We start from the raw sequence: 13533 nt of genomic DNA on the forward strand, positions 1-13533 counted from the left end.
GAAAATGAGACTCAAGAAAGCATCAGGAGATTCGAGTTCCAGGTCTATGCTGTGGCTTTGATGGCTTAGGGTCTCTAATTGCTCTTCAATTAAAAAATGTGATTCTGGATAGATATACTTTATTCAAAAGAAAATGTGTTGGAAAGGCATGGAGTAAACACTATATTATGGAAATATGTGCTTTTGATGTGAGGAAATTAAAAGGTAGAGACAGGGTACATAATGAAGGTGAATGAAGGCCGGAAGAGATGCAATTCTGTCAGTAGATCACAGACCACCTAAACAGAAGTAAATAGTTGTTTCAGCAACTCCCCTCAAGCCTAGCACAAAAGACAGAACATCAGAGACTTTGGTTATCTAGACACTGGCTGCTTGCTGCTGGAGAGCTCTCTCTGCCAAAAGAAGTACAGCCAACAGTACATGCAGTTAATAATTCCAACTTCAGGGGACTAAACCTCTGGCCCTCAGTAAAATGAAAAGGTCAGATTAAATGATCTCTGAGGTCCCTTCAAGCCTAAATCAGGATACCAGCTTTGACATGTCATTTGTTGTATAGGTTTTGGCCAGTCCTTTAACTACTCTGAACCCCAATTTCTAACCTCCATCTCCAGACTTGTTCCCACATCACTCTTCCCACTGGAGGCTGGAAATGTCACTGCCACTTCCTCTTGGAATTTCCAAAGCATCACCTCCTTACAAAAGTCCGTTCCTGAATTGTCCCGTTATTACTGGAGCTTTCTTAGTGGGTTTCAGTAACTGACCCCTCTGCTGTTATGTTTATGACTTGATAAATTCTAGTCCTCTACACTTTGAATATTAGTGCAGGGGCTATGTATCCCCAGTGCTTACCACTGTTCCTGGCATCAACTATCCCCTGAAGAAAATGGGGGATCCTAAGCAGCTGATCTAAGAAAGGAGTGTAGGCCAGACCTGGGGGCCGACTGTCCACTTACGGCAAGGCACAGAAATAGCTACCAAAACATTTTACTCTGCAGGGAGTTCCTTGAAATTGATGGATTCTCTAACCTCCAAATCTTCCTGAATGGTTAGGAACTGCTTCTCTGCTAATTCACACAATGCCCTGAGCCTGGAATCAGGAAGACCCGAGTTCAAATTCAATCTTAAACACCAGTTGTGATCCTGAGCAAATCACAACTTGTTTGCATGTTTCCTCCTCTATACCGTGGGGATGATAGCACCTACTTCGTCTCCAGAGATATAGTGTGAGGCTCAACTGAGATCTAAACACAGAGTGGGTAGAATGTAAAGGTTTGCTATTGTTATAATATGAAATACATTGAAAAAACTGAAGACATTTAGCCTGGGGCCTCGAAGAAACATGATTTTGGTCTTCCAGTCGTTGAAGACTTATTATTAGGGAGGTCTAGACTAATGCATTTGGCCCTAGAAGAAGGATCAAATCAAAATCAAAAGGATCAGAAGGTGCAAATTACGTGGAGGTAGATTGAAACTAAGGAGAGACAAGGACTCATGGGGAATGTTCATAGCAGCTCTTTTTGCAGCAATCTGATGGGATGAAAATGGTTAAAGTTAATGTACATGAGTGTGATGGAATATGTTAATACTATGTAAAAAAAGAAATGAAAGCAATAGTTTCACAGACATTTTAGAAGATTTGTATAACTGAATTGGTACCGAATGAAATGAGCAGAGCCAGGAGATACTGTTATAACAATAATATAAAAACAACAACTTTGAAAGAATTCAGATCAACACAATCAGTCAAAAACAATGAAAAATACTGAAATGAAATTAAAAGTGAAAAGTAGTGGATAATCTAAGATATCTACTAGCAGCTAAAGGATGCAGTGGATGGAACTCTAGGCCTATCAGCAAATGCAGCCTCACTTGCTAAGTAGCTGAGGACCTCGGCAAGCCACTTTACCTCTCTCTGTCTGCTTCAGTTTTCTAATCTGTAAAATTTAGCTCATATTATCACCTACCTCTGAGGGTTGTTGTGAAGAACAAATGGGATAAGAAGTCTGATAAAACATACTCCAGACAGGGAGCTGATGGACTCAGTGCACTGAGATGTGAAGATTCTGTTTTGCTATTTTACTTGACTTTACATATTTAAAAAGTAAAGTTCAGTTTTTAAAGGGGAAAAATAGGGGAAAGGAATAAGCTTTTATTAAATACCTACTATATTCCAGGTACTGTATTAAGTGCTTGACAAATATTCCCTCATTGATCCTCACAACAATCCTGAGAAGTAGGTGCTATCCCCATTTTAAAGCTGAGGTTAAATGAGGTGAGTAGAGACTAAATGACTTGTCCAGGATTTCTGAAACTGATTTTAAACTCAAAATCTCCTGACTCCAGGACCAATTCAGCAACCACGGTATAACTTAGTTGCTCCACAAATATTGACTCATTTGATTCTTGCAATAACCCCTTCAGATAGAAGCTATTAGTCCCTTTTCACAAATGAGGAAACAGAAGAGTTAAAGGACTCGCCCATAGTTACACAGTTCGGTTGAGCGTGAAGCTATTGTTTGAGCTCGCCTTTCTAAGTCCAGCACTCTATCCATATGCCACCTAGTAGCCTGGCTAGGTATCTAATAAAGAAAAACTTCCCAATAAAAATTACCCAAAAATGGGGTCCACGAAAAGAGGTAATGAGTCTCCCATTAGGGAAGGGCCATTAACCAGGCACGTGCAAAGCATTCCTAACCGAGCTGCGGGGCACCGGCCTATGCCCACAGACTTAGAGTGGATTCAAGTCAAGGTGCTGGCCTTCCCAGCAGTATTTGCATTCTAAGCTTTATCTGGAATTGAAAAGAAAAGGTTCTAGGAAAAAGAATATCAATGGGCCTTTAGGGAAAAGAGACGAGAGAAGAGAATGACTTCCAACAGCCGTCCTACCTTGAGGGAAAAAGATAGCTGAAATTCACCAACTTGGATGTTTTAAATATCACTTTGGTAAATAGCGGCACTGACCTAGGAGCGGTGGAGGGCAGAGCCCGCACAAGTTAGGCTGTGCAGAACCTCGCACTATTTTGTAAGGAGTGAAATCACAGAAGGACCCCCTACAGGTGGTCCCGGGCTGGGCGGGGGCAGAGCACCGTCCTCGCCCACAAACCCAGAGCCTGAGCCACGGTGCGGCAGGACCAGCCTCAGACAAGCACAGGGCCTGCTGGTCACTCAAGTCCGGGGCTTCCTAGGGCCCCTACCCCAAGATTAACTCGCAGGGTGCAGGAAGCACCCGACCTCCGGCAGTGACAAGAGGGGACCGGGCTGCGGCCCTGGGAGACAGAGCCGAAGGCTGAGGGCCGGGTCGGGCAGCACAGAGTGCAGGACCGAGAGTGACCACGCCTAGCTGACCACGTGGCGACGAATTCGTCACCTATTCTGTGCCTCAGTTTCTTCGCTTGTAAAATAAAATCACTGGACTGGCTGAACTCTCAAGGATGGAATGAAAAGTCCTGCTCCTGATTCCTTTGGTATTAGCGTAAGAGCACTGATCCGGGTCCCCAACGCGGAAAGGATGGCCAATTAGGTCCAGGGAGGCAAAGCCAAGGGTCACACGTGCCCCGGGGGCCGCGACCTCGAGGAGGCCAGCAGCCTCACCCCGCCCCCCAGTTGCAGTGTCGGCCCGGGAGCGGTGACTAAGGCCCCCGGAAGCCTTCCGGCCCCTAGGAGGGCACGCCCCCGCTCCGGGCCTCAAGTTTCCTCATCCGCAAAAGGAGGCTGTGCGGGGAGGTGCGGGGGGCCTAACCGAACAAAGGGAGGGAAGCGACGGAAAACAAAGGCCTCGCTCCGGGCCGTCACTCCATCCCACTCGGGCCCAGATCTATGCGCGCGCACCCACCGTCCAACCGTCCTCCGCCCTACTCCGGAGAGTCCGCACCTCTCGGCCAATCCGCTTCGGCCGCCTCTCGCCACACCCCCGGGCGATGGCCCCGCCAGCCATTCAGCGTGGCAGACATGACTGGCGCGAGGCGCTCGGGGCGGAGCGGGGCGCGGGGCGGGGGCGGGGCCGAGGCGTCCCGGCGGTGTCCGCCCGGCGCTCGAGCACTCTGGCATCGTTCGTTTGCCGGGGTGCCTGGCTTTTTCGCAGCTCCTCTGGCATCCCGGCCGGAATCCGAGGCACGATGGGCGCGCGGGGCGGGGCGCGAGCGCTGGAGTACCTGCTGGGCCTCTACTTCGTGATGCACGTCCCCATCACGCTTCTCTTCGACATGCAGGCTCTGGTGTCGGCTGATTTGTACCCGACCGAGGTGAGGAGGACGCATGCGCGCCGCGTGTCTCTGCGCCTGCGCCCTGGGTCCTGCGCCAGACGGCACACGAGGTGCCCTCTGCGCGCTGGCTTTGAATCCTGGGGCGGACACGGGCGGCTGTGTGTCCCTAGGCGAGGCGCTGGGCCCCGGGCGCCTCCTCCGGGAGATCTGGACTCGGGTGATACCCACGCCTCCTACCTCACCCGGGGATTGTGAGCAAAGCGCTTCGGAGAACTAGGGCTCACGCCCCTTAGCCCCCCGGCCGCGCCCCCAGACTCACCTTTTGTGCCAAGGGCCCCCTAAAGTTTAGACTACCCCTAGAGATCCCCCAAAAGGCAGCCTTTGCCCCGAAACGTGTCATCTCCTCCCCAACTTACTCAGGCCTTGCCCTGATCGCTCCCCCATCCTTCCCCCTTCCTCAAATGCCCGAGCTCCAACTTACGTCACCCTTCCCCCAAAGCTTCTGCAGGGCCAAGACCACTCTTGGAGCCCTTCCCCCCAGGTAACGCGTTTGTCCACCTTTCCAGGCTGTGCTAGTGGCATCTTCCCCAAAGGGTCAGGTGGGTTCCTGGAACCCATTTGTAAGTCACCGAGAAAGCTCCCGTTGTTCACAAGGAAAATTACCTGAGCGCCCTTTCCCCGGCCCAGCCACCCCGCAGCCCCTCCCCCCCAGGGTCTCCTCCTTAGGTTTCCCTCCAGATTAATCCCTCCCAGGAAGGATCCTTGTGGCTCCTGCAGCCTCTCGTGGGGCCCCGCGTGGGGCCGGAGCCCGGCTGCTATTGCAGGGCGCCCTGGCACCCCTGGCTGAGCCCCTCCCATGGGGAACGGCGCCTGCCCCGAGGAAGTAAGGACCAACAGACTGCAAAGGGCAGTGACTGCCCGGTGGACAGAGCCCAGCTTGGAATCCACCTGGTGACTTGGGAGCTCAGGTTTCCCTTTCCTGGCAAGCCTGTCTACTACTCAAAATAGTATCTTAAATTAATTGATGGAAATGTTAGATTCCTGTGAGAGGTTAATGACCCTAAAGAGGTGAGGATTTTCCTCCCATCCTAATTCTCCCGGCCCTTGGGATCCTATGTTAAGAACACTTGCATTAGGGTCTCAAAAGGACCCTTTCAATTCCAACACCTACCTCCCTTCCCTCGTGTTTTTTGTGAAGTCATTTTTTTAGTCCAACTCTCCGAGGCCCCCTTTGGGGTTTTCTTGGCCATGCCCTTCTCCACCTCAAGGAAACTGAGGCAAACAGGGTAAAATGACTTGCCCAGACTCACCCAGCTAGTCAGGGACTGAGGGGGGGGGGGGGGGGTTGAACTCAAGATAAGGAAACTTCCTGATTCCCTGCCCAGCTTTCCATCCATCCACTGTCCCAAATTTTGGGGTTCTGCTTTCATGCTATGCTGCTTGTTAAATGCTAGAGGTAGGAAGACAAAAGTGAAACAATCCCTGCTCTCAAGGATCTTCCCCCAGTTCTAATGGGGGAAGAAAACATGCATATATAAAAACATGTAGGTAGTAACATACCAAGGGAATACAAGGTGCTTATGGGAGGGAGAGCTCCGGTAGGCTGGGCTGTGACTGAGTTTTAAAAGAAACCAGGGAATCTGAAAGGTCTAGTGAGGCCAGTGCATGGTAGGGAGGCATGGAGTACCATCCTCTCATCTGGCAAATGAGAGATCTGGCTGGACTGGATGAAGGGCAACAGTGAGAAACAAGGCTGGAGAGGGAGTTAGCTGTGGGTGCTGAGCCCCTAGCAGACCTTAGTGTGGGAGGGGAGGGTGCAGGAGGACATTAGAAAGGGCCAAACTATACGAGCTTCAGATGCTAAACAGAGGAGCTGAGACCAGGGAGTCCCCAGTGTGTAAAGCCGGGAGCTGCCACGATCTGGTGCTACTTTGAACCAGGATGGGATGAAAAGAGTTATAACTCCAGACTAAGTGAGAGGGGTAGGGAAGATGTGCTCTCAATAACTACAAAAGGGCCCAAGAGCTGGAAATAAAACCTTTCCAGGAGCTCTTTACAGTAGTAACTGAGGCAGGGAGGAGACCAGACTCATTCTCCCAACAGTGACTTGGTCTGTCCAGGCTCCCCAAGCCACTACTGGAGCAGAGGCTTTTTTTTCCTTTCACCCTAGTCTTAGATCAGAACCAGCATAGTGGGAAGAACTGATTCACAGCAAGAGGATTGCACAACTCTTTGTAGGTTCCACTAACAGCTGGATGCCAGCTCAGCTCCCTGAAAGTACCTAACCATTTCAGAAAACTGGTGGTAAGGCACAGATCTAGTATGAGGTATTTAAATTAAGAATCAGGTTGCCACCACCTTGCCTTTATAAATGAAATATGATGAGAGATGGGGAGAGAGTATGAATTGTTCTCAGTACCTTAAAATCAAGATGTTAGACCGGTAAGCTTTGCTTTATGCAGTAGGGATTTCTGAAAAGTTACTTAACACTGAAGGTGAGTTGGAGTTTGCTGGCCCCTGTGTGTAATCCTTTCATGAGGCAAATTATCCATTCTGATTTTTTTGTGTTTGTTTGCCTGTTTCCAATTAGGGTTGCTTTGAAGCAACACCTACACAGATAAGTGTAGTGTAATATTATCATTATCAAGATATCATTAAAGAGTGAATCGAATCATTAATGTAAATTAAAATATCGAACAGATTTCAGCAGAATCCAATCAAAAACCGAAGTCACTGCTGGAGGAGCACATTAATAAGACATAGGAGGACATAAGAAACAAAAAATGAGATTCAAAGTAGAAGAAAGATTTTTGTGAACTGATGCAGAGAGAAACAAGCAGAACCAGAACAATAGCTACTGACTACAATGGTCCCTAAAAAGAAGTTATTTGGACACATAAGTGAAGGAGACGACTTTTTGTAAGAGAGGTAGCAGATCTGGAGCCATCCAGATGCCTTGCTATTTCAGATTTTAGTCTCTTGTGGGAAGGTTTTTACTTTTTATCATAAGGACTGTCTAATATGGATAAAATCTGTTTGCAGAGTTCAGTTGGATTCTTTTTTTTTTTTTTTTTTTTTTTTTTTTTGCTGAGGCAATTGTTGTTAAGTGACTTTTAAGGTCACACACCTAGGAAGTATTAAGTGTCTGAGACTAGATTTGAACTCGGGTCCTTCTGACTTCAGGACTGGTGCTGTAACCACTGTGCCACCTAGCTGCCCCTCAGTTGGATTTTTAATGAATGTTTGTCGATTGATAAGTTCTTTTTAGAAAAGATAAGCCACAAGGCCAAACTCCTTACTTTCATATTTCATCTTTTAACTATATCCTGTAGAAATTTGCCTAAAGGTCAAGTTTTGACTGAGTTCTGTCTTGAACCTCACCCTTCACTTGAATCAAATTCAAGTTGCCTCAAACAAAGCTGCTGAAGACTACAGCCAGCTCTTCACACTAATACTCTTACATGAGGATTTCTCCCATCTCCCCACTAGCAAGTTGTGGGAAGAATTGAGGTTACTCAACCCACCTCCCCATTAGAATATCTACCAATCAGGATTATTTTACCTTTGCCAGCTACATGATGTACTGCCAAATATAGAGGACATACACATATTTAAAAAGTTGTCTGTCCTCATTCTAGATCTTTGGACATTGAGAGAGGCCATTGACCCAACTTATTGTTACTGCTAGCCTAATTAATAAATTGATCATGCTTGAATCAGTCTCAGTTTACCTTAATTTTCAAACAGTTGAAGATAGGGGAAGTCAAAAATTGTGCTCTGAATCTAAATTAAGCTGGATTAAGATTGGATTGGATTTCAGTTTATAGTCAAATTGTTAACCTCAACATCCATAATTAATAGTTTTGGGATTGTAGCATGTTTGTTTCTGGGTAATCTCTCCCAAACTGATTCCCTTACTTGTCAAGCACATATATACTTGTCCAACTTGTTCTTTATTTTTCAATGAAAAAAATTTTTCTTTTACACCAGACTGGTGATTTCATCATTATATGAGGGCAGTCCATCTGCCAGTGTATTACAGTGTATGATCTTAGCCATTGTCTGGGGATAAAGAGGTTATTGCCCAAGACCCATTGCCAGTGCAAAGAGGTCTATTTCTTCCAAACTGCAAAGGCCAGTTCTTCAACAGATACCGATCCAAAAATTAACAGGGAAAATATCCTCATTTTATAGAGTAGTAAATTGATCATTGGACGATATTTTTACTGCCTATGAATGATGTTAGGGTTTTCCCCCAATTGTTAAAGCAAACCAAAAGAAGTCAATTGGGGCAGAGTGTCTCTGATATCTAAGAAGGGGATAGCCAACGTGGCTTCTTTTCAACTTTCCTCTAGTTCAGACCTTTTGGATCTTTTTAAAAAAGACAAGTTTATTGCTTTCACCCTCCAACCCAAGTGGAATTTCTGCCCCAACCCCTCTCTCAGTGGCAACATGACATCATGAATTGTGATTGCGCTTGGGCAAGGAAGTTAATAAAGTCTAGAATAGAATTGATTCCCATTCCTCCTCCTGTTTAAACTCGTAATTCATGCAGTCAAAAGGAGGTTGTTTTTTCCTTCCAAAATATGTCCCTAGGAGCAGCTAGATGGTGCAGTGGATAAGAGTACCAGCCCTGAAGTCAGGAGGACCCAAGTTCAAATCTGGCATAACAAGTCTTAGCTCTGTGATCTTGGGCAAGTCACTTAATCCCAACTGCCTCAGCAAAAAAAAAAAAAAAAAAAGTCAAAATATGTCCCTCACCTTCTAAGAAAAATATGACTTAGGGGAATTGATGGACCTTGAGATGCTGGAAGAAGAGCATTAGGTTGTGGGTCTTTTGTGATTGCTCAGAGTGTAGAAAGCATGGCCAAGTTTGTGGCATTTTTTTTCTCCAAAGAAGTGGCAGCTGGAAGCTCAGGGCCAGCTTCAGGATACAGCTGTAGGTACCTTATAACCATTCCTTCAGGTCTGAAGTCTCACTCTTGGTTTTATTTTCTAAAATTTTTTTTTTACTCATAATCATCCACAAACACAAGCATCCCAATAGCCAGAAAACAAGAGTACTATATGAAACAATGAATTATGTATATTTTATATTTTAAAAACATTAAAAGTTAACAAGGGTGTAATAAATTGCTCTGTGATCCTTACATTTTTTGTTGGATTTTTAAAAAAATATTTCATTGATATTCTTTCTTTTCTTGTAATTGGTTCTTTTATCAGGAACAGATCATCAGAATCTGAGGACCAGTTCTATTTTTTAAGGTTATTTCTAGACTGTGAGAAAGGTCATTATTGTTCTGCTGAACAGCTTGTTCCAGGGAACTTATTAATACCTGTTTTTGCAAGTGAAACTACTTGGAAAGCCAAACAGTAGAGGATGACTGGAGAACATAATTAATCTCAGCCTCAGTTTCCCTATCTGCACTTACCTCACACTTTAGAAGAATTAAGTAACCTACATGTAAAAAGGTGGTATGATTATGCATTACTATTATTATCAAGCCATGGAAAGTATTTGGCATCCAATAGGGTCATATTTGTGGACAGCTATTTGATACAATGGGTAGATGGCCAGCCTGGACTCAAAAAGTCTCTTCTTCCTGAAATCCAGCCTCAGACACTTCCCAGCTGTGAAGCCCTAGACAAGTCACTTAACTGTTTGCTTGTTTCCTCAAATAGCTGGATAAGGAAATGGCAAATGACTCCAGTATCTCTAATAAGAATACCCCAAATGAGGTCATGAAGAGTTGGACAGGACTGAACAACAGGGTCATAGTTGCCATTCAGCCTGGATGCTTGCTTCAGACCCAGAGCACTTGTTGCCTCTCACAGATTTTTGGCTCTCTTTTTTTAGACTTTGTAAAGATCTCCACTCTTGTTTAAGACCATATCATCCCAAGCCATGTTCTGAACAGCTAACTTTTTCTCCCACATAAATCTGCTTGCAATTTCAGGACATACCCTTCTCTTAAAATGTGGGTGATACACTGACCCTATCTAAAACAGCCCATTGAGAAGCCTCTTTTCAGGGTAGGCACTGATGCTTACAAATCATCCATTCTTGGGGGATTCTTAAACACGTTTTCCTGAGTTTCATTCCCAATATGTAGCTCATTTGGCACTTCTATCCAGGCCAGAATACAGTTGAGTTACTTCATGCAAGTAAAAATGAATAGTCAATTTTTAGCTTGGGTCACATTTTTCATCCTGTAATTTTAACCAAAAAACTACCATCAGGAATGAATTGTTTACCCCAAATAGATTGCCCAGACTGTGCCAGAGAAGACTGATCAATTCAATATCTAATGAAATCATTGCCAATCAGGTGGCTGAAGACATGTGGGAGTGTGCAGGGGGCAGGAGCTCACCTCTCGTCTCTCTCAGTTGACAGACATGTTGAAGTGGTATGTCCAGGCATTTAAAGACCCCCTGATGCTGAAGCCTCCAAGTTGGTTCAAGTCGTTTCTTTTTTGTGAGCTTGTGTTCCAGCTGCCTTTCTTTCCCTTTGCAGCATATGCCTTCTTCAAAGGTAAGCAGTGGGAAAGGAACTTAAGTGATTATGTCCTGAAGCCTCATTTTTACCCAAAAACCAAGCCTCTGTTAAAAGTGTGCTTATTGGGGGTTAGGGGGAAGAGCTCTGAGGACCACCAGAAAATACTCCTGAAAACGGGCTTAGGAGGCAAGACAATAAGAGGTTTTAAAGAACAAGGAAACAAAAGATGGGGGTCATTTTTGGAAGCAGCAGCAGCAGAGACCTGTAGCCTTGGGAAGTAGAAAGGCCCAAGAGAAGAGAATAAGCATAAAATTCAATGGGGCCTGGAAAGTCAAGTCAGATCTAGGCAGAAAAGAGATTTTTGGAGCCACCAGCTAAGATCTGAAGATTAGCTATTAGTGTATGTGTGACTCCCACTCATTGGGTACTACAGATAGGCACACTTAGACACGGTTCACACTCGTTAAAACTCGTGGTTGTTGATCACTAGGTGTAATTTTTGCCACTGCCTCCATCTTGTCTGATTTTATAGCTGGGGAAAGTCTAGTGAACAGTAGCATCAATGCTATCTCTTAAAAGATCCGGAAGTCAGTATTTTCTAAATTATTGTCCCCATTTCCTTCTCATACCAGGAGGAGTGCATGATATTAAGCTAAAACAGCATTAAGCGGGCGCCTCTCCCATTAGGATCTTTCTTGGTATTGATCTATCGATCTATGATTTAGTCCCACATATTTGGTAGGGAATTTCAGGTTCCACATTCTGTCCTCCTTTTAAGAGCAGGAAGCTTGGACAGCAAGCAGAGCCAATAAGTTTGGTTTTCTTTTAGACCGGTTAAAAGGGAACTGCCTCAATTTCCCAGGGAGGCCAAATACTGCTATTCTCAGATTTTTTTTTTTTTTTTTCCTTGAACATTATAAACATTTCAAGTTTTCCCCTTATAATCTTTTAGGAAGTTGCAAGTGGATCCGCATCCCTGCCATTATCTACTCAGTCCATACGATGACGACGTTAATTCCCATCGGCGCCCATATACTATTTGAGAATTTTGCCCAAGGCCCCGGGACATTCCAAGAACGCCTCAGCCTTTTATCCATCTATGCCCCATACTTCTTCATTCCACTGATACTCCTCTTTTTTATGCTTTGGAGTCCTCACTACAGCACTGAAGAGAAGAGGAAAAGGAAAACAAGGTAAAGAAAGAACTGCTGGCAAGGGAGGGAGAGCCACTGGCCCTTGTTTGGGCGCAGTCTCTCCAGGCCCCCCCTTGAAACACATCAGCAGCAACCCCCGAGAACAAGACAGCAGGTGGGAGAGCTCATTCCAGGTTTTATCTGCCAAGGGAATTACAAAAGACTTGATTCCCTGAAGCTGGCCAGGGGAAGCTGTAGGGAAACAGTACTGAATACCTAGCGTGTGCCTTAAGTGCCATTTCAGAATTATTAAAAGGGACACACCACCAGAATCCCCGGAACTAGATTCTTTGAAACTGAGTCAGAGGCTAGAGGTTAGTTTGACCTATAATCTGAATGACCAACTACTTGGTGCTCTCCTCTCCAAGCCATATAATGAGACTGATCAAAAAAACACATTTCACAGGCCATTTTCCAATTCTTCAAGAAATTGTTTTTCTCAACCCAAATCAGACCAAACTAGCGCAAAAATACCTGACCTCTCATAGACCCACAGGTCTAATAAACGAGTACTCCAACAAACATCCTTGTCAATGCAGGCTTGTATTTTTAGAGCTAGTTTTAAAAGGTTACATAAATTGCCCCCCTCTATTCTAGAAACATTTTTTTCATGGGGAATATGGGATTTGTCAGGCTTTTTTTTTTTTTTTTTTTTTAAGAGAATTAGTTCGTTGGAAAAAAGGCTTGAATTTTTTTTTTTTGTTGTTGAGGCACTTGGGGATTAACTGTCCAGCCTCACACAGGTAGGAAGTGTTAAATGTCTAAGGTCATATTTGAATTTAGGTCCTCCTGACTTCAGGGCTGGTGCTCTATCCCACTGCGCCATCTAGCTGTCATCTAAATGTTTAAGCAAGATTCATTCCCATCAAATTCTGACCAGAAATATTCTGACTGGTGCTTTGGTTGAGTCTTTCTAATTTCCAAGAATTCTGGGGCTTACGTCTTTTTAAAGATCCTCTAATCTCAACCTTGGTTTCCAATGTTACCTTGTTCATTCTCCAAAATCTGTTAATTATAACATTGTGTAGTCTAATGTCTCTTAAAATGATCATCTTTTCTATCACAATTTAAGTCTCCATTTAGTAAGATGAATAATAGCTGTTCACCCTATTCTCTTATTGCTTCCTGTACCTGGACTTAGTGATCTAAAATGTGTTCCCCAAAGTGAAGCTTGCCATTCTTCATGGTAGAGTGGAATAGGACCCAATCAACACTGCCTTTGCTGGGCAGGTCCTGGAGACATGCAGCATGCAGGCTGGCTCCCCAGCTTCTCCCTATGGGGCTCCCTCCTGGAAGCACCCTAGCAATCTTGTCATGCTGCCATAGGCTTGATTCTGCCCCCCACTCACCTCCACCCTCCCAAATTCCCCACTTCTCCTTTGGCCTTCTCTCTTTGGAAACAGTAAGCAAAGTAGCTACCATTCCTGGAAAGATAAAATCACTATCCCTGTGACTTCCCAAAGTACATCACCTTGGCCACTAGTACCTTGTATGTATTGTCTTCCTATCTTAGAATGTAAGCTTCTTTAGGAGGGTAGGTAGCCTTTGTTTTTGGGGTTTTTTTTTTTGTATTTGTATCTCTAGTGCTTATTCCAGAGACTGAGTGAGCATTTAATAAAAGGCTTTTTCATTTATTCATGAT

At 44.8% G+C, this 13533-nt stretch overlaps 1 protein-coding gene across 1 annotated transcript; it reads left to right on the forward strand.

The window, feature by feature from the left end:
- The first annotated feature begins 3902 nt into the window (after positions 1–3902).
- On the forward strand, positions 3903–13525 carry TMEM97 (transmembrane protein 97). The gene is made up of 3 exons (XM_074263684.1): positions 3903–4241; positions 10590–10734; positions 11651–13525. Exons 1-3 carry the CDS (start codon positions 3918–3920, stop codon positions 11893–11895), a joined length of 714 nt encoding a protein of 237 aa, XP_074119785.1. The 5' UTR covers positions 3903–3917; the 3' UTR covers positions 11896–13525.
- Positions 13526–13533: the final 8 nt, after the last annotated feature.

This window comes from Sminthopsis crassicaudata, chromosome 4 (genome assembly GCF_048593235.1).
Source record: "Sminthopsis crassicaudata isolate SCR6 chromosome 4, ASM4859323v1, whole genome shotgun sequence".
NCBI classification, from domain to species: Eukaryota; Metazoa; Chordata; class Mammalia; order Dasyuromorphia; family Dasyuridae; genus Sminthopsis; species Sminthopsis crassicaudata.